The following is a 20415-nucleotide window of genomic DNA, read 5'->3' on the forward strand; positions in this document are numbered from 1 at the left end:
GGAAAGGAAATACAGAAAGAAGATGGAAAGCAGTAAAGGGAAAGCAGTAAAGGGAGAGTAGGAAAGAGGAAAGCAGAGGAAAATAGAAGAAGAAAAGAGAAGGCAGAAAGAAGGATAATGTTAAGCAAGCAGAAAGAAAGGGAGATCCAGGTGAAGAAGGACTTACCTGGAGAAGTGGGCTTGCAGAGGCTCCTCGACGGTCTCAGACTCTTCAGAAGGCGCGGTGGCAGAGGCTCCGCGCAGCTCCAGACGCTCAGAGAGGAGTAGAGAGAGAGCAGGGCAGTCAGAAATGTCGCTCAGGCGCTGAAGTTGGCCTATTTATAGCCAAATTGTTTTCACTGTAGCAATAGTTCCGGTCATTCCCACCGAAACTGTTGCCACAGTACCGGTCTTCTCCTTTTTCAAAAAAAAAAAAAAAAAAAAATTATTTTAGCATCTACTGATGGGTGCTAGGTGATTTAGACATCTGCTGATGGATGTCAATGATAACATCTACTGATGGATGTTACTGAAAATTTCTTCCCTTTTTCCTACTTTTATTGCACTTGTCCATAATATGTTTCCTGGTTTGATTGCTGATGTATGCTTAGAACACATTGAGGACAATGTGTAGTTTAAGTGTGGTCTATTGGAAGAGATTCTGATTGTTCTTTGTTTTGTGTGTTAAATTTTTTGTTTTTGAGTGTTAAATTTTTTTCTGTTTTAGATTGTTTTTAGTGTGTTTTTTGTGTGCAATTTTACATTTTTTCTCTATTTTCTGGACTTTGTTTAAGTTGTAGACTCGTCTTTCATTTCACTTGATTGATACTCATGGCATGAAATCTTTGCTTTTCTCTGCTTGGAAAATGATTATGATGTTTAAGAGGTTGATTTAATTGTGACAAATACCCTATGTGAGAATTTGAGCCACTTTATTTCTTTCTTGCGTGTGACATGTCTCTTGATTGCTTGCACATGTGCCTTGGCTTGACTCTTGTTGATGATTCTTGATGGATATGCATGTTTAGAAATGATAAAGGCATTTTATTTCTTGAGCCTCATTAGCCAAATAAGCCTACCCTGTTATTATCATTTGATAACCCTTTTGAGCCTATACTGTATCCATTTCTTTGTTTTAAAGCTCATACACTCGACCTAAGTGGAAAACTATGTTTACCTTAACCTTAGGAAATTTTGGAGCTTTGGAAGTGTTTTGGGAATAAGTGTGGTCTCCGTGGGGATTCTTATAAATTGGCTAGTTGGTTCCTCATCTTATTTTATTTTTGGAAATATGATCTTGTTGAGTGAAAAAAAAAAAATTGAAAAAAACAAAAAAAATTGAAAAAAAAATAAACAATTTTGTGAATAATGGAGTCAAGAAGAGGATTGAATTAGAGGTTTGGTTGTGATTTGACTGTGTTTACACTTGTTCCCCATTGCTCCTCTATTTCTTGTGGTTTGTAGCTACTTATCCATATATATCCTCCCTTGTCCTTGGCCCCATTATCACCCATAAAAGACCTTTTGATTTAAACATGCATATACTTCTGAGTGTTGATTTTAGAGGCTTGCCAAGTCTGTTTGTGTTTGCTTTCTTGAGTGCATCGAGCTGATATTATTATTTACCCTAGACACTTGAGAGAAACACTGATAGTGCATCTGTGAGGTTTTGGTACTTTTAATTCACCTCTTTAACTGATTAATTGTTTTACCATGTTTTGAATTGCTTGGATGATTTCTGCGAGTATCTGTTTTCTATGATTTTGTGTCAGATATTGTCTACATCTTTTCGTTGTCCAGATTTCTTGAGAACAGTGTAAATTTTCTTTCTTTCTTGTGAGTTTTTATTTTCTGTGTGCTGAGTTTTTGGTCGTACACCTAATGTCCATTGAATTATTCCCTGATTTGCGTCTTAATTTTGCCCAGGAGTGCAAAAGACTAAGTGTGGTCTATTTTGATGAATCATTATTTTATTCACTTCATTTAGTTTATTGTGCTAGAATTAATCAGGGAATTGTGCTTAATTGTCCAGTATTTTCCCATTTTACTGAATTGAGCCTAATCCGATCAGAAATTCTTATTTTAATTAATTTGAATTATCTGAAACGAATGATTTACATTATTGAGTGCATGAAAAATTTTGGAAAATATTTTTGGACATTTAGACTTTCTGTACAAATTCCCAATTCCTCTCGGGTAATCGTTTACAGGGGCAGAAGTGCCTAAAAGTCAGTTTTTTTGCCAATGGTGACCTGTGTTCACCTGACTGAGTACCTGTGTTGGACTTTCTGTACAAATTTGCAATTCCTCTCGGGTAATCGTTTACAGGAGTGCTGTAAACGATTACCAGTGCTGCGTGAATGTTGTGTCAACTTGTGTGTCTTCGTTTGAGTTCAATTCTTATCCGTTTTGCATGCAATTTTTTTTCACAGTTTCGTATGGATGTCTATTTTCACGTATAGTTTTTCCTTTGTTTAAATTCGTTCTGTGCTGTTCCCAGTATTTGTTTTACTCTCCTATGTCAGTCTAGTGTTTACTGTTTGAGTGATTTCTAATCTCTTTACATTTTTTATTGTTGTTTGGTATTTGTGGTTGCTGGAATTGATCATTGAACGATTCTAAAACCTCCTAACACTCTTAAGCAAGTTCTTCATTTATTAAATTTTAAGAATGGCTTGGAACAACACATCACACGGCCCTTAAAAAAAAACTCTCATGCTGAAATTGCAAATTGGAAATTGAATTGGTGTCATGCATGTGCCGTGGAAGCAAAGAGTGAGAAGTAGAGTTGCATGTGGGAGCTGCTATGTTGACATGGAAGAGCACCAAAATACAATTGATAATGGAATGAAAAGGTGGACAACACCTTGCTTTCTTTTCATTATTGTGTGGCATGGAGTGCATGACTCTCACGTAGGATGCAACAACATTCAAAGAATTTCTCACGGCTGAAATAACAAAAGTGGAGGGCCCCCTTTACTTGATTTTTATTGAAGGAAGTTTTAGAAGAAAGCATGGGAACAACACACTTCACACAACCTTGTTCTTGGTCCACAAGAGGTGCTCACGGTCTTGCTACACATGAGAGAGGAGAAACAGTCCAGCCACCTTAAGAGCAGTTGCAGCAGCACGTTAAAGAGAAGCCACCAGCTGAACTTTGATTGTTCACACTGATTTCACTTTGGAGTAGAAGCTGAAGCGGTCATTTCAGAGGGAGAATAGCAGCATACTGATCCAGCAGCTTCACGTCCAAGCAGTCCAGCACGTTGGGGAGAAGGTGTCTCGGTTTTCCACTTCCAGCACTCTCACACGTCCACCATGGCAGCAAAGAATGAAGGTGCAGTAGCCACCTAGAGAAGTGAAGCTCAAGGAAGCTCATGGCTTGATGATGAATGAGAAGAAGAAAGCTAGAGGTTGTCACGACCAAAGCAGCAAGTGATTTCATTTTGGTATTTTGTGTGCATGAAGAAGAAAGGTGTTGATTCAATTTGATGTCCAGCAAAGTGACTGCCATGGGAGATTACATGGAGTTCATCACGGATGGGAATAAGTCACGGCTGGAGCAAGCAAGGAGGCAGTCACCATTGGAGAGTTGCTGGAAATGGAAACAGCAGCAGTAGTGAAGTCACGGTCCAGCATGGAGAGAAAGAAACACACTTCCTGGTACTAGAACACGGTGATGATTCAAGAAGAAGCTTGGATGAGCTGCATGTCCAGGAGCATCCAGAGCAAGGAGAGAACAATGGTCATTGAGAGTTGCTGTCCAGCCAAGAACTCATGCACATTGCAGCCATGACTTGATGCTTCCACACGTTTTCAGCAGAAAAATATTTGCTCCAGCAGCGTCCAGCATAGAGAAGCAAAGCTCTGGAGCAGAGAAAGGAGAAGCTCACTGATTCATCCAGCAGAGCGGAAGGGAGAAAGCATGTCCAGAATCACACAGGGACAGCAGAGAAGTTGGAGGGTACACATTCACGCGTCCAGCAATTCAGCAAAGAGAAGACTAGGTGGAGTGGCAATGTTCTCAGTCTCGGTGCAGAGCATGCAGAAGTTAAAAAATGGAAGGCCCCACCTTATTTTATTCGGCACATAATGGATAATGCAAGAAATGAATATAATAGAAGTTAATGGGAGACCAAGGTGGAACTGACAGAGGGAGATACACTCACTTCCAGTCTGCATTTGCACTTCCAGCCTGCATTTGCACTTCCAGCCATGGGAGAAAAGACCTTCAAGAATAAAAGGAGGAGTTCCGGTTCTGCAGGGAGGTGACACGGTCTGGGGGAGTCTTCCCCTCTTAGAAATACATAATAGTATGGAATGTAGAGTGATGTAAGGAGTTTTGGTAGAGAGAGTTTGGCCGTGAAGGAGATGGAGATGATCATTGTCCCGCAAAGAGAACAGCACTGCACTGGACAGCTGATGGAACAAATGTGGAAGGCTGTTGTTGATGCAAAATAACTGATTTGGTGTACACGCTCCTAGGTTCCAATTTTACTTTCCATGTTGTAATGAATTTAATCTCAATGCATGAGTTGATTTAATTTTCTGTTACTGAAATGTTAATTTTAATTTATTGTTAAATTTTGTTGTAAATTAATTTCTGCTGCAATTTAATATTTATCGTTGTGTGCCTATCGTTTAATTTTTACTGTTGTTTACACTGCGTTGTTGATTATTGCACGTTAAATTATTAGCTGTAGTTTTGATCTAAATGTTTTGCCGCCGTAATGTTGATGTTGTTTTCAGATTTGAATTTTACTGTTTTATGTTTTTACTTTTTACTGTATTTTCATTTTTTACTGTTTTCTGTTTTTACTGTTTTCTGTATTTTCTATTTTACTGTATTTTCGTTTTTACTGTTCCAGATTTAATTTTTACTGTTTCATGTTACTGTATTTTCGTTTTTACTGTTTTCTAAAATTTTCTGTTTTCACTGTTTTCTGTATTTACTGTTTTCTGTATTTTCTGTTTTTCTGTATTTTCGTTTTTATTGTTCAGATTTATTTTTGTTGTTTACTGTTCACTGCAATTTCGTTTTTACTGTAGTAATTTCGTTTTTACCGTTTTAATTTTGTTTTACTGTACTGCGTTTTACTTCATCGTATTTATTTCAACGTTTTTAAAATTCAGTCGCATTTAATTTTCATCGCAAAAATAACCATTTCAAAACCCCCCCACTTCGTGTGTGATCTGAGACTGAACCACAATATTGGTCCTTGAGAGACGACCTAGGAGTCACATCCTAGCTATACTGCATTATTTTTCGTGCATCGAATTTGTACGCGGTGCGACCCGCGTGCCACCTAGCAGCCCTCCAAGCTCTCCTCTGAGTGAAATCGCGCCTCCAAATGATCAAAGACCCATTCCCCTTCGTGTTTTGGGGTTAAATAGACTGATCTGCCACATCAGAAAAATCGCGCCCGGGCGCCCTCTGTCAGTCGCGCCCGGGCGCGAGACTCTCTGGAAAAATTGAAAACTGGCGAAATGTCGCGCCCGGGCGCCCCTTTTCTCACGCCCGGGCGTGAAACTCTCTGGAAGCTGAAAGTGGACGAACGTCCACTTCTCGCTGCCGAGCGTCCTCTTCTGCTCGCTGGACGAACGTCCTCTTCTGCATGGACGAGCGTCCTCTTCTGTGTGGACGAGCGTCCTCTCGTTTCTTGGACGAGCGTCCTCTGCCTGGCTGGACGAGCGTCCACTTCTGCCTGGCTGGACGAGCGCCCTCTGCCTGGGACGAACGTCATCTCTTCTGGACGAGCGTCCTCTTCTCTGGACGAACGTCCTCCTCTCTTGGACGAGCGCCCGCTTCTGGGACGAGCGTCCTCGGACGAGCGTCCTCTTTTACGTCCTTGCATGGCTGGACGAGCGTCCTGGCTTGGACGAGCGTCCACAGCGCCTGGCTTGGACGAGCGTTCGTTCTCCTTCGCAGGACGAACGTCCGTTTCTGCTCTCTGAGCGAGCGTTCGTTCGCTGGCGACGGCCGTTTCTGCATGTGCTCACTTTGGTTCATCTCTATACATGGTTGGAGACTCTTCCAAGCTCGTTTTTAGCTACAGAATAAGGGATTATTGATGAAAGTACATCAAAGTAGCCAAAAACACAATTATTTATAAAACAAGACAAAAGAAGAGGATTAAACAAGTTACAAGTTAGAAAGGAGTTGATTTTGCTACAAAAATGATGCTTAAATAATGGTAAAATTTAGCATTATCAAATACCCCCAAACTTACAACTTTGCTTGTCCTCAAGCAAAAGTACTTCTCCTAGCAAACAATTCAATCACAATGGTCTAGCAACTCAAGCATAGTTTCAATCAAATAAACAAAATCAATCATGCTTGCTCAACTTATAAATCACATTCAAGAGACAATATAGTCTTAGCAAGCTAAACTTCAATCATGGTGCTAACAGATTAAAAATCACAAGATAGATGCAAATGATAGATCAACAAACATGGCAAGTTGTTTTCAATGAGTGCATGGAACCAATCCTCACCAAAGAAAGTGTTTCACTCAAGCACAATGGTGTATAAGGATGTGTGTCTAACTCTCAAATATCACAATGTTACACAAATCAACTTTGCCTTTCATTTCAACAATTTCAAACACATTTACAAGCAAGTTACATCACAAGGACTTTGATTGGCTTGTATTGTGGCTGGGCTAAGAAGAAAATTTGGTTTTTCTGGACAACAAAGCACCTTGAGATAAGAGACCAAACAATTTGATTCATGATATAGCTTAGTATCTCTTTTTCTCCAAAATTGAATAACCCACTTCTCAACCTATTTCCCAACTCTTTTTCATTGAATTCATGTTTTTGTTTTCTTCTTCTTCTTTCTTCTTTTTCTTTCTTTTTAACTCAACTTATTGTTTTTCTCAATGCTCCCCTTTTGACAAGAAGAACTCCCCCAAACTTAGACCATTCTCCTCACTCTAACATATATGTTCATCTCTACTCAAGGTAAGGAGGTTAATGATTTTTCAATAGGCTTAAGGTTTCGGGAATGAGAAAGTTTTCTTTAAGGTTCAAAGGTTTACATTGGCTTTTAGGCTCAAAATGTAGAAGAGGTGGAAGAACAAGATGGCCTTGATCATTTGTAACATGCAAGTAACTAGTTCAAATAGAGAAACTCAGGCAAAATCAACTGTGATTCCAAAGTAATAACATTCATCAATAAACTCTGAGGCACAACATCTCACAGGTTTACTCAAGGTTCCAAAATTTGATAAACATCATGCCAAGAATATTGATCACAATTAAAACCAAGCATCTATCTAAACAGATACAAGCAACCATAATCTCTGTCCAACAAGCTCAACCACATAATCTCAATCAGATTTTCAAAACAATTCTCATGGATAAAGAGCAAGCACAAGAGATTTGTATTCAATTCAAGCATAACAAATGATTCACTCAAATCACCAGACCAATTGCACAAGAACTATCCACTAGGCAAGTCAAAAAGAAAACCAAATTCAAAAACTGAAAGCAAATAAGAACTGGAAATTAAAACTGAAAAACCGAATTAAAATGGACTCTTTGCAACTCCAGCAGTGTAGGACACTAGCTTCACTTTCATCTGCAACATCTTCCTCCAACAGTAGCTTATACTCCGCAACTGCTCCACCTCCCCCATCAGTAGGGGCCTGGCCCCCAGGCCATGCTACACGAGCAGCAAAATCTTCAAGTCATATAATGCTCTGCTCACGCCTGCCTCAAAGGTTGACCAATGGTGGTTTTCTCTTTAATTCCTAAGGAAGATCTTATCATGTAACAAGAAAGCTCAAAGCAAAATTAGTATCCTATAGTCAACAACTGAATAGAAAGATCCATAAAACACACTAAAAGAAAAATGCACAAGAAAGCAAAGAAACAAGACAAAGAAATCCAAAACAGACAAAGATAAAAAGTACAAGAACAAAGAGGGAAGTCTTAAAATTAAGCTTCCCAAAGGTACAACAACACAAAAAGGGGTAGCAACACATCAAAAGGAGTGTGTGAAAGAGTGCAAAAGAATGGGAAACTCATCATAAATCAAGAAAAACAAAAGTGCAGAACCAGAATTTTTGGTGCTAGGCGGCCCTGGTGCAGCTCGCGCTCGAGCGCCCCTCAGCAGGGGGCGCTTGGGCGCCACTGGTGCATCGCGCGCTCGGGCGCCCCTCAGCAGGGGGCGCTTGGGCGCCACTCGGTCAGTTTGTGCAGGATGGCCCTCGATGCAGCTCGCGCTCGGGCGCCCCTTAGCAGGGGGCGCTTGGGCGCCATATCAGTTTTCTGCATAATGCAGATTTCTGCGAAATTGGCCACTCACCATGTGATTTTTGGTTCTAGACCTTCATTCAATGCATTCACACACCAAACAAGCTAAAACTAACCTAATACACTTATACAAACCACAAAAACAACATCACAACTCAAAAATCACAAGAATGCAAAACTACACAAACATGCAAAACATAAACCAAAAATGCAACTAACACAAAAATCACACAAACACAAGTAAAAAGGATAAGAAAATTGGGTTGCCTCCCAAAAGCGCTTGTTTAACGTCATTAGCTTGACGGATTACTCAATGAAGTGCAAATGTTGATGTTGGTGTGCTCCTTCCACCAACTCTTCTTGAACCATTTTCTAGCCACCAAATCAACTCTCATAGCTTGAATTCTTCATTTTTGGCCCTTCCACTACCTTGACATCTTCAAACACTCAATCCTCTTGATCAAATTTTGCTTGCTAGGTTTGAGTTCTTTGTCTCTCATCCAAGGGTGGTGGTGACTAGTCTTTCTCTTTTCCTTCTCCCTTTCTTCATCTTTCACTTAGCACTTGGAGCATCTTCAATGAAGGGAGAATTTGGGGCAGCTTGTGATGCTCAACCTAGTTGTCTCCTTGTGTCCTATAATTCCATCAATCTCAAGGTCTTCATGATGCATTTGAGGCTGCAGTCCTCCTTGTATGAACATCCCCTGCATACACTTAGACACAACTAGGCTAAAGCCACAAATTAGCCCAAACAAAACAGAAAATCTATTTACAACAAAAGAGTTAGTTCTATATACAAAATCAAGTCTACATAAGTTAGAAACCTCACAAAAGTCTAGTATTGACACGAGTCCCCGGCAACGGCGCCAAAAACTTGATGAGGCCCAATTTAACTTGTTAGCCGTTGCTAGGACTCGGGTTCAATCCCCAAATCCTTGGCAACGGCACTAAAAACTTGTTAGCTCAAAAAATACGTGTTGGGCTCGATTTCGGCAAGTGCACCGAATCGTTCAAGTAATAAACCGGTAAGACCGGGTATCGTTTTCCCAAGAGACTCGTAATACTAGAGAATTGTGCGATTAACAACTCATATAGACTCAATAACATAACATCAATATACAGAACAAGTGCAGAAATATAAATTCATACATAATTACAAGGTTGGACTTTGGTATTGAAGGCACTTGAAAATGGAAAAGACTAGAAATGGTATGAAATGACATTGTTAAGGTTAGTTTTCACCAATGCACTCTTGTGTATAACCAATTTCGTCTCCTCTCTATCAATTTACTAAAGTCAATCCACTAAAACACTCTAGCCCTAATTCCTTAGGTGAAAGAGCCTAGGTTTTCCTTATCAAATCCCAATTCCTTGGCAATCTAACAAGCAAAACCCGCATTAAAGAGCTGGGATCTAAGACAACATGCGAATCATCTTCCATTCCTAGAATCAATGACCCACAAGGACTCCTATTTCAGTTCAAGATTTCATCTTACGTTCCCATAATCCATGAAACCCCAAAATCAAGCCATGAACGTTCCCATTACATGCAAGCTTTAAGATTGGAAACAAGAATACTAGCAATTGATAGAAAAGGCATATATATAATCAAATCATTCAACAATTACACAAGAATTCGAAGGCTACAAATAATCCCAACAAGATGGGTTTGGTTCTCCATTTCCATGGAGAACCCTAAAGCTTACAACATGGAAGATGGAAGAAGAAGGAGAACCCAAGAGGAAGAAGGGAGTGTTCCCACGAACCCTAGCAGCCCTCCAAGCTCTCCTCTGAGTGAAATCGCGCCTCCAAATGATCAAAGACCCATTCCCCTTCGTGTTTTGGGGTTAAATAGACTGATCTGCCACATCAGAAAAATCGCGCCCGGGCGCCCTCTGTCAGTCGCGCCCGGGCGCGAGACTCTCTGGAAAAATTGAAAACTGGCGAAATGTCGCGCCCGGGCGCCCCTTTTCTCACGCCCGGGCGTGAAACTCTCTGGAAGCTGAAAGTGGACGAACGTCCACTTCTCGCTGCCGAGCGTCCTCTTCTGCTCGCTGGACGAACGTCCTCTTCTGCATGGACGAGCGTCCTCTTCTGTGTGGACGAGCGTCCTCTCGTTTCTTGGACGAGCGTCCTCTGCCTGGCTGGACGAGCGTCCACTTCTGCCTGGCTGGACGAGCGCCCTCTGCCTGGGACGAACGTCATCTCTTCTGGACGAGCGTCCTCTTCTCTGGACGAACGTCCTCCTCTCTTGGACGAGCGCCCGCTTCTGGGACGAGCGTCCTCGGACGAGCGTCCTCTTTTACGTCCTTGCATGGCTGGACGAGCGTCCTGGCTTGGACGAGCGTCCACAGCGCCTGGCTTGGACGAGCGTTCGTTCTCCTTCGCAGGACGAACGTCCGTTTCTGCTCTCTGAGCGAGCGTTCGTTCGCTGGCGACGGCCGTTTCCGCATGTGCTCACTTTGGTTCATCTCTATACATGGTTGGAGACTCTTCCAAGCTCGTTTTTAGCTACAGAATAAGGGATTATTGATGAAAGTACATCAAAGTAGCCAAAAACACAATTATTTATAAAACAAGACAAAAGAAGAGGATTAAACAAGTTACAAGTTAGAAAGGAGTTGATTTTGCTACAAAAATGATGCTTAAATAATGGTAAAATTTAGCATTATCATACCCAGACGCACGATTCTCCTTAGGCCCTTTCTCGACCTGGGCTCTGATACCACTGATAGAAACATAAATGCAATGCAGAGAATGAAACTAATAGAGCAGTAAGGAAGTATAGAGAATGTATGAGAGAAAGAGTTTGAAAGTAACACTATGGAAGAGTTATTATTTCAGTAGAGAAACAACGTTTATATATAAGAGTGAAACAATAATAAAATGGTACAACTGTATTAACTCACTAAGTCAAACATGACAGGCTTGAATTACATATCTAATATTAATAACATTTTAAATTCTACTATCATTTATAAGTGAAGTAGTTAGGAGTATGTTAACTAATGGATGATATAATGTAGGATTTTTTACATGAGTAATCCATAAAATTCATTTCTTTTCCATGGTCGATGATATAACCATACACTAGTGCAATCAAGGGATTTGACCTCGGTTATTTTCGGTTATAGGCATCGGTTTCGTAACCGAGGCATATACAGACAAGGTAAAAAATCTACCTCTTTTTGCCTCGATTGTGAACCGAGTCGAAAAACGATAAGATTTTGTCTCGGTTTCTGCTGAACCGAGTCAATATCTTGGATTCTACTGTCCCGCTTGGACCTGAACCGAGGCGTATAGTGGTTTTCGATTTTTCCAAAAAATGTTCCAGGAAGTTGTAGAAAGCACTGAAGCAGAGAGCACAGAAAATGTTCACGGTCTACTGCCGTCCAAAATTGCAGACCCAACTAAGCTCAATCTGCCCCCAATCCAAGAATCTACTGCCATCTAATGCCCTCAATCTACCTCACGGTCAAACCCAACACAGATGCAACGAGCTCTAAGCTCTCAAAGAAACTCATACGCAGCGAACAAACCCAAATCTCACCTTCTCAGACTGAGACATTCTCCGTCACAGAGACACCAGCGACCACCGAACAGAGCCGCTTCTCCTCCTCCGCTGCTTCTCTTCCTCCGCCGCTTCTCCTCCTCCGCCACCGTCATCAAACCCTAATTTGCACCACCACCATCAACATCAAACCCCAATCGCACTCACCTTTTTCACCAAAAAAACTCCATTGACACACCAGCACAGAAAACACTCTGTTCATCACCACCTAGCACCGCCGCCAGTTGCTCTTCCGTCCAGAGGCGACGCACTCGCAGGAGATTTTGGAGGCGAGAGCGAGAGCGAGGGGAGGGAGGCGAGAGCGAGGGGAGGGACGCGAGAGCGAGAGCGAGAGCGAGAGCGAGGGGCGGGAGGCGAGAGCGAGGGGCGGGAGGCGAGAGCGAGGGGAGGGAGGCGAGAGCCAGGGGAGGGGAGGCGAGAGCCAGGGGAGGAGGGGAGGCGAGAGCCAAGGGAGGGAGGAAGGGAGAGCGAGGGGAGGCGAGAGCGAGGAGGGAGCTAGGTTTTCCTTCAACTTGGGGAAAATTTTGGGGAAATAAGAGAGGCTTATATGCCTCGAGTCCTTGTGCCTGAGGCAGTAGAGGCTTATGCCTCGGTCCTTCCTACTAACCGATGTCGTATAACTCTTCCACCTCGGGTTTCTCTTAATCGCGTCAGAAACTGCGTCAGAAACTGCTAATTAGGCACCGGTTGCCTTCACAACCGAAATGATAGCTCTTTTTGGCACCAGTCTAGTCTGAACCGAGGCCTATAAGGTGTCGTTAATTACGAAACTGCCACCGTGTCTGAATAGACAACGGTTTGGTGTAAAGAGAGGTCTATTGTGCGAGTTTAAAAGCATATTTTGTACTAGTGATAATAAGAAGATAGTAATTACTTTAGTGCCAATTCAGAGTGTGTCACTCAAAATGCCATGCAAAAGAAGGTGATACAATTCAGAGTGTTAATTGTAATTCTTGTAATTATATTAATGATGAACTATTTTTTTGTCCTTTATTTAGAATTTTGTCTGTCATGATAAACAACTTAGTATAGAACATATTATTTATTATGATGGTGAGGTGGTGGAAGATGAAGATAATCTCATTGCTCAACTTTTGAACATATTATTAAGGTTGAGAAGAAAACTCACAAGTATGGTTGGACAACACAGTTTTTGGTGTCAACACTTTTGTTGTTCCTTTGTATGAAGATAATTTGTCAACGATGTCAAAAACTTGTTGCAAGAATAATTTTAACATATTCTCATTTTACATTCATTTTAAAGTATACATATATTAACTTGCATTTAAATTTAATTTAATTAGAATTAAGGCTAAAACAAATATTTTAAGTGAAAAAAGCAAAACAAAATCCTTTCTAATTAATTTTTTCCAAAGTTAAATAAATTTTTAATACACACTAAGTATTTTATCTATAAATTTTTAATAATATTGTGATTTATTTCTTATTTTAATGTAAAAAAAGCAAGAGGACTTATTGAAATGTGACTGCATTGTATGATTTAGATGAGAATCATCATTTATAAGGTATTATTGATTCCATAACGAAAGTAATTCAACATTTAGTTAACTTTAAATTTACTTTTATTAACATTTAATAATAACATGATTAAATATAGCACTTCTTATAAAATATCATTGTTCAAGGAAGATATATTACGTACAACAAACAATGACAAAAATAGATAGTGACACTTACCATATTGTTTGCAACATTAAGTAATTAATTTAGGTTAAATTAGATTAACTTCATTGAATTTAGATAAAAAATTCTTTATTTCATGTATATAGATTGGTGTGTATTGTTGTTGGTTTTGAGTATTACACTAAAAAAAACAATCAAAATATATCGAAAATGTTACAAATTCATATGTAACAATTTTTTTTATGGATTTTTTATAGATTGAAATTTGTTGATAATATTTAACGACAAAAAATTATATATGTAAATATGTCGATAAATTTTGTTATCATGAGCGAAGAAAAATTCGTCGATAATTATTGAGGGAAATATCTGCTGTTAAAGTTTTTTGATAAATACCATGATCTAGTTCATCTTTTTCTTCCTTTCTCGTATGATTACGATAACGTGAGGATCTACGGTGGTTTAAGATAGTGTCACAATGGTGAAACCTTATTGTGAAACCACATGAAATTAGATTTTCTAAGTCACTATGGTTCTCCCTCATGAAGGATAACAAAATCAAATTCGCCTAATCCTATCATCGTTCATTATCTAGTTTTGCAGTTTCAGGTGATTGAGTGGAAGAAGTTACTCCAATGATGTGAATCTGTTTAAGGTTCGTGAGCTAACATTGGAGTTGTTGGTTTTGTGGTGTGTGGCTCAAACAATGGTGAACCGTGTGGATCTGCATTCATGTTAGTGGTGCGATTGTGAGGAACAATAGGTTGGTGGTGCCGTCTATTTGTGTCATGGTGGCTAAATGGCTACGTGATGGAGACTCTCTAGTGAATGTGTGGAACGTGATCTACTCTTATTTTGGGTTGTTCACATGCTGACGTGAGAGCTACATCTAGCAGAGCTTCAATCTGCATTTCTACTAGTGGTTGAAGGTGTCGCAGTTTTTATCGTGAGAGGAGATCCAATGACATTCGTAATGGCTACATGAATGGCTCACGACGTAGGTGTCATGGTTCTATTGGAGAAAATGGAGATGAAGATGACACGTAATATGTTGTGGTTTGTTTAATTTTGAAATGGTGAATAAATGTCACGTATCTCTTCTTGATTGGACAACTTTAAAAGTGATAGATTGATGTCATGTAATTTGATGCGAGATTTCGACAAAAAATGTGTTGTTCTTTTTATCGACAAATTTTTCCGTCAATAAATTTATCAATAATAAATTATGTAATTAACAACGAATTCATTAACGAATTATTTTGTCAGTAACACATATTTTATAAAATAATTTTAAAACAAAAATATAGTTAACCTATAAAAAGAAAAATTGTTTTATTTATATGAAATGAATTAATCTAATTTGTGTTGATTGAGTAGTAGTGTCTAAATGTTTATTAATAAGTCTAGTTACAAAATTATATGATAATGTTGAGTGAGCAAACCTCAATTGTAAAGAATTACTCTTTGACTTCGCTACGAGGGCATCAGGAATGGGACCTGTGAGACTATTCCTGGACAAATTACTGCAAAGATATTGACAAATTTCTTCACATCAATTTTTAGAAGAAAAGAATAATTTCTTTCAATTAAAATTACCATATACATAAATTAATTCATAAAATTTTCTCTAATATAACATTTTATTTTTAATCTATACATAATCTAATTTTAATTTATATAAAAATATTTATTTTATTTTTTCTTTTAGTTTTTCTCTCTTAATTTTATTTTTATAAATAAGTTTGTCAACAAGTAGAAACATGAAAAAAAAAATTGTAAGTTTAGTCAATGCTCAATTATAACAACTTACAGTATCTTCAACTGCGATAACTTGGCAAAGAATTCTGGCACCTCTCCCACCAATTGATTGTTTGACAGATCTCTGCAACATAGTAATAATTATTGTTTTGGTTTTCATTCCTTAACCTCCTTGCATAATTGTCCTTACAAAATGCTAAATTTAATAAATGGAACTTACAAAATCTCTAAATTTGCAAGGTTGGAGAATGACACATCTATGTTGCCCGATAATTTACTTGAACTCAGGTTTCTGCTTAAATTTCATGGTAAATATATGTCATTGTATCCGGATAAAAATAAATAAATAGAGAGAAATGAAATGAGAAAAGAAAAAGTCACTATAACATTGTTAATTTTTATATATTAAATGACTAACTTTAATTTTTCAAAAAAAAAAAGAAAACAGTTAAAAATTAAGTAAAATTTACTGAAGTTACTGAATTTTCCAAAACAAAACATTATTACTACTTTGATGTGACCATGAGAAAATCATGTCGAGAAAAAAAAGTAAACAAGGGAGGTTCAAAGAATTTAGATACTGTAATAATTTTTTTCATAATCACTTATAAAAAAAAAATCTGCTATAAATTGAAATAAATGATTACGTAAAACATATTTTTACAGGTTGAAATAAAGCTTTAGAGAAATTAAAATCCAAGAGTTTGTAACGCATGAATTAGTTTTAACTTACAAAATTGTATTTATTCTTCTTATTCAAAATTTTAATCACTTGATATTTCCTATGATTTTGTAAAGTTATATACATTATTCTCACTCAATCCATTGTATCATGAAAATGTTACTTACAATGAGATGATTCTTGGAGGATTCCTAGCATTGCAAGTCAGACCATCCCATGTAAATCCGGTGGGTCCGCAGGGGTCTCCTTGCCACTTCATTCTGGAGATCTTATAGATGTCTTTGATGCGTTTGATTGCATCGACTGATATTAATTTCCAACAATTATCAAAATTTTAGGATTAAGATAATGAACTTAGTAATAAAACAAAATTTAAATATTAGTAATTAATTATGTTTTGATAAGTAAAAGTGAAATTAAGTTACCATCATCTTGGTGCGTGGGTGAAACAGACTGAGGAACGACTCGATAAATCTCATAAGCATTAAGCATGGCAGGTAAGTGAGAGTCAGAGGTGGCTTTAATGAAAATGTTGTTAATGCCCATTCCTTGTTCTACCGTAAGTTGTAGGGTAACGACCTCCTTGTACGAAAGGCTAACGTTTTTTGTGACATTAACTTGAACATCTTCTCCAAAGCCATTAACAAGAACATTCATTATCCTTTTCTCACTACTATCTACTCTTTCCTCAAAGTCAAAAAAATGAAGATATACTTTATATTCGAAACTCTTGTCTGCGTAATTCCTCCATATATTCACCGAATCAGACAACCTCAATGCCCTCACTGCAGTGTTCAACACTTCTGTCGGCAACTTGTAAGGATCATTCAGCGTATCCAAATCAATACCTAATTCTGTGCTCATTTCTTTCTCATTACGTGTTAACGCTCTTGCAAGCCAAGACCTACCATATTCGTCATCCATATACCTATCATGATTAAACAAACAATTTTAAGGTTTAATTTGTTGTCATATAGATACGCATATGTATATGTATATGTATATGTATATCTATATGTATATGTATATGTATATGTATATGTATATGTATATGTATATGTATATGTATATGTATATGTATATGTATATGTATATGTATATGTATATGTATATGTATATGTATATGTATATGTATATGTATATGTATGTATAAGATTAAGCGAAGTGACCTGAGCAATTGGTTGGGTGCATAAGAGACACCAAGTGTGACTCTGGTGAGGAGATCTAGAGTCTGTAAATTCAACAAATCTTGATAAACATAAGCACTTCCCAGAGGCCACAACTCCAACAGTGAAATGAAAGGTACTCCTTGCTCAACATTCACCAGGCAGAAATCAATGGTGTCAGTTAAGCTGGTATAAATAGCTTCAACTCGACGAGTGTTATTAGCCACACTGAAACGTATGGAAGTGAAGACAGTGACATCAATGTACAAATCAAAAGTTGGAGGCATACTTTTGTTGTCGTAGTTTCCATACGCAAAGTAACCTCTCACAATGTATCTCTTGTTCTTTCCCTGTTTGGGTTTCAAGCTATAGCAATTCCTCTTCCCTTCTGGGAAGCTTCGCAGTGACGTAAGCTGTTTATTAATTTGAGCTTGGGTTTCAAAGGAGTTATTGGAAATGGTGTGAATTTCACCGAATTCAATATCATCGTCTTGGTACTGTATGCTGGTCATCAAGTCAATGTAGCCCTCCTTTACCCCACAATCAATGCTTATCACATCTACAATTGAATTTTCACACAATGATTAAGTAGCCAATAGATATGGGTTTATGCTTCATTTTTATCAAGAATTAACAAAATAAAGTCTTAATTAGTATACCTTAGCTCCAAATAACGCAAATTAATTAATATTTTGAGGTTTTAACTTCTCCTCTGTACGAGATTTTTTTTATTCAAATTTGAAGGTAGGCTTATGGTAAAAATCACTAGAAAGAGTGACAGGTGAAAGCATAATCATGATTGAGAGATGTAAAAAAATAGAGTAATATTTTTTACTTTCGTATGTATATTTTGTACAAGAGATATGAAGCATATCAAATGCTCTTTTAGTTTAATTGTATGCTTAAAAAGAAAAGCATTTCAAGTTTGCAGACTAAAAAGCTATATATTGTCAAGGTTGAATGGCATTGTTATTGACAAACCCCCTCATAAACCAGCACAAGCTTCATAAAACAGACCACAATTGCTACGTAGAAAAAGAAAAGAAAAACTAATCTCAATATATATATGATCTACTATAAAGATAAAGGACAGAGATACTAAATTTCTATATTTTTAAACTTGTGCTTGAACATTTATATTTATATATATTCATTCAAGATTAGAAAGAGAGAATTTTAATAGAATAAAATTTTAAAATATTAATTAAAATGAAGAAAACTAATATTTTTCATTTAAGCTCTCTCTTTTTTTTTATATATATATATATATATATATATATATATATATTCTTCTTTTTAATGTAAATTACTTACAATAGTTATTTTGCATAATCCTCACCTGACCTCAAGTGAGCTCATTATTAGATGTAGTAGTTAATTTTTTTTTTATTCCTTGTAAACACTAGTACAATAAAAAGAAAAGGCACCGGTTAGTTTTTATTATTGACATCGGTTTTGCAACCAAAGCATATGTGGGCGAGGTAAAAAGGACAGATTTTATGCCTCGGTCATGGACTGAGATAAAAAGCAGACAGAAATATGCCTCGGTTCTCACATAACCGAAGCAGTATCCTTTTTTTTTTTTCAGATGCAACCTGTTTATAGTAGGCAACCAGAAATTGTTCCAGAAATTGTTTCAGCTTTCTTGTTGTTTCAGCAACAAGAAATTGTTTCAGCAACAAGAAACGGAGTGGTGCAAGTCAATGTTTTTCACACAACCGAAAAATCCCAATCCCAATCCAAAATCAGACCTAACATTTCCCAATTTCAGAAACCCAAAGTGCTTGTGATTGTGAGTCTTCACTGGCCTGACCTCAAAAGCAGAAGAACAAGAGTAGATGAACACCTTCTCCAACGAACCAGGAAGCTCCCTTAGGGTTTCCAATCACACAGGGCTCGACGGTTGGAGGAAGATTGACGGTCTAGGGCGGCGGCGACAACGGAGGGGAAGAATGGTGGAGGCAGCAACGACGGAGGGCTCACCGATCTGGAGCGGCTTGGCGACGGCGATCTGGAGCGGTGGATCGAGAGCGGCGGAGGCAGGCAGACCCGACGGAGGGCTCGCCGATCTGGAGCGGCTTGGCGATGGCGATCTAGAGCGGTGGATCTAGAGCGGCGGAGGCAACAGCAGAGGAGGTACAGCGGCAGAGGCATGGACAAAGAAGAGTGAGAGCACGAGAGGAGTAAGAGCACGAAGAAGAGAGGAAGAATGGGAGAGCACGGACAGAGAAGAAGTGAAAATGAAGAGTTAATGTGAGAATCGAGTTAGGTGGCAGGAGTTGTATGCCTCGGTTTCGCCTAGAACCGAGTTAGTAGCGCCCTTTAGGCATCGATTGCTGAGCAACCGAGTTAGTAGCTCTTATCAAACCCAACAGCTGTCAGTGGAGCAGGTTTAGGCAGAGTTTTATGCCTCGATTTTACGTAGAACCGAGTCAGTAGCATGCTTTAGGCACCGATCATGGGACAACCGGAACATATATTTAAGCTATTATTACGACTCTGCCACCGCACCATTACACGTTTTGGGTTCGCTTAAATCAAAGCGTATATTGCGTTTTCTAATCCCATTTTTTTACTAGTGAAATTATAACATCTTTCATACTTAACTTCAAAAAATGAAAAAAAGTTAGATTTAGAATAAATTCCAGTTTGTCATGTTTAATATTCTAAATCTTGATATTGTATTTCTCACCGGAAATAATCTGGCCGGAAACTAGAATAGGAAGAAGGATTATTCTAAATGTAATAAAACAGTCATTACATGTACTTAACTCAACTATTAATTTCATGAAGAATTATATATAAGTTTTATTGATCCGTAAACGTTGATAAGAAACATAGAAAGTTTATACCAGAATAATCAACATTGGCAAGCTTTCTATGAGGAGTTTCATCGATTCCTGCAGCACGATTTATGGTGGATGAAGCACATACTGCTACAACCACAATCCACTGCAACGCTCTCTCCATGATTCATACAGAGAAAATAAAACAATAAATGGCAAGAAAAGATTGGTTAAAATCAACTCTTTGCAGACACCATTATATATCAGTGTAGAAGAAAGAAAAATGGTAGTTCTGATTTTGAAAGCTGAATGACAAACCAATGAGAAAGGAGTTAAGCCAATTGAATATTCAGTAAGGTTTTTATAGGTCAAATCGAATAGTACGTGTAGAAAATTATTAAAAATAATAAAATTGGAAAATACCTTATTTTTCATTATAATTATGGATTAAATTACACGGAAAAGAAAAAGAAAAAAAAAATATAGCATACCTGTAAAAATCGTTATATTTAATTAAAGAATAAAACTTATCTATAATATTTTATGTACAGTTATTGCTGTTCTTTCATT

The 20415-nt window shown here is 38.1% G+C and overlaps 1 protein-coding gene across 4 annotated transcripts in view; it reads right to left on the reverse strand.

Moving 5' to 3' along the window:
- Positions 1-20162, reverse strand: part of LOC108336917 (putative leucine-rich repeat receptor-like serine/threonine-protein kinase At2g19230) — a 39552-nt gene extending 19390 nt beyond the window's left edge. For 3 of the 4 annotated variants that reach the window (XM_052880810.1, XM_052880811.1, XM_052880813.1), the window contains exons 1-7: positions 19912-20162; positions 17063-17618; positions 16319-16821; positions 16061-16196; positions 15432-15503; positions 15264-15335; positions 14896-14976 (exon numbers count right to left, since the gene is read on the reverse strand). In XM_052880810.1, the coding sequence (XP_052736770.1) occupies positions 14896-14976; positions 15264-15335; positions 15432-15503; positions 16061-16196; positions 16319-16821; positions 17063-17618; positions 19912-20029 (1538 nt within the window). In that variant the 5' untranslated portion in view covers positions 20030-20162. The remainder of the gene's footprint in view (positions 1-14895; positions 14977-15263; positions 15336-15431; positions 15504-16060; positions 16197-16318; positions 16822-17062; positions 17619-19911) is intronic. The other variant, XM_052880812.1, reaches the window with a different exon arrangement.
- Between the last annotated feature and the right edge of the window lie 253 nt (positions 20163-20415).

Source organism: Vigna angularis, chromosome 7 (genome assembly GCF_016808095.1).
Source record: "Vigna angularis cultivar LongXiaoDou No.4 chromosome 7, ASM1680809v1, whole genome shotgun sequence".
Taxonomy (NCBI): domain Eukaryota; kingdom Viridiplantae; phylum Streptophyta; class Magnoliopsida; order Fabales; family Fabaceae; genus Vigna; species Vigna angularis.